Genomic DNA, 245 nt, shown 5'->3' with positions numbered 1-245 from the left:
ACCCCCCAAACCCCCCGCCCCCCCCCTTAGCCAGCCAGAGCTCCCCGCAGCTCAGCCACGAGCAGCACAGGGAGAAGGCAGTGAAGACCATAGAAATCAGAAATGTTGAGGCCTTCCCCGCAGGCCAGGAAAGCCTCAAGCGCACCAAGATTACTTTTTATGTGGCCCCCAGTAAAGGAGGCTCTTGGGGTCCACCAGTGGGAGAGGAGGAGGAGGAGAGCTGCGTGGCAGGCACCGGCAGCGGC

General features: G+C 62.4%; 1 protein-coding gene across 1 annotated transcript in view; it reads left to right on the top strand.

Annotated features, from left to right (window-relative positions):
- ARHGAP20 (Rho GTPase activating protein 20) overlaps positions 1–171 on the top strand; it is a gene marked incomplete at its 3' end in the record, with an annotated part of 14,670 nt that extends 14,499 nt beyond the window's left edge. Inside the window, exon 15 of the mRNA XM_008948164.1 lies at positions 4–171. Coding sequence (XP_008946412.1) covers positions 4–171 — 168 coding nt within the window. The remainder of the gene's footprint in view (positions 1–3) is intronic.
- Between the last annotated feature and the right edge of the window lie 74 nt (positions 172–245).

The sequence above is a fragment of the Merops nubicus genome, unplaced genomic scaffold (genome assembly GCF_000691845.1).
Source record: "Merops nubicus isolate BGI_N331 unplaced genomic scaffold, ASM69184v1 scaffold46550, whole genome shotgun sequence".
NCBI classification, from domain to species: domain Eukaryota; kingdom Metazoa; phylum Chordata; class Aves; order Coraciiformes; family Meropidae; genus Merops; species Merops nubicus.
Note: the sequence above shows the minus strand (reverse complement) of the source record. Positions and strands in the feature narration are given on the sequence as shown.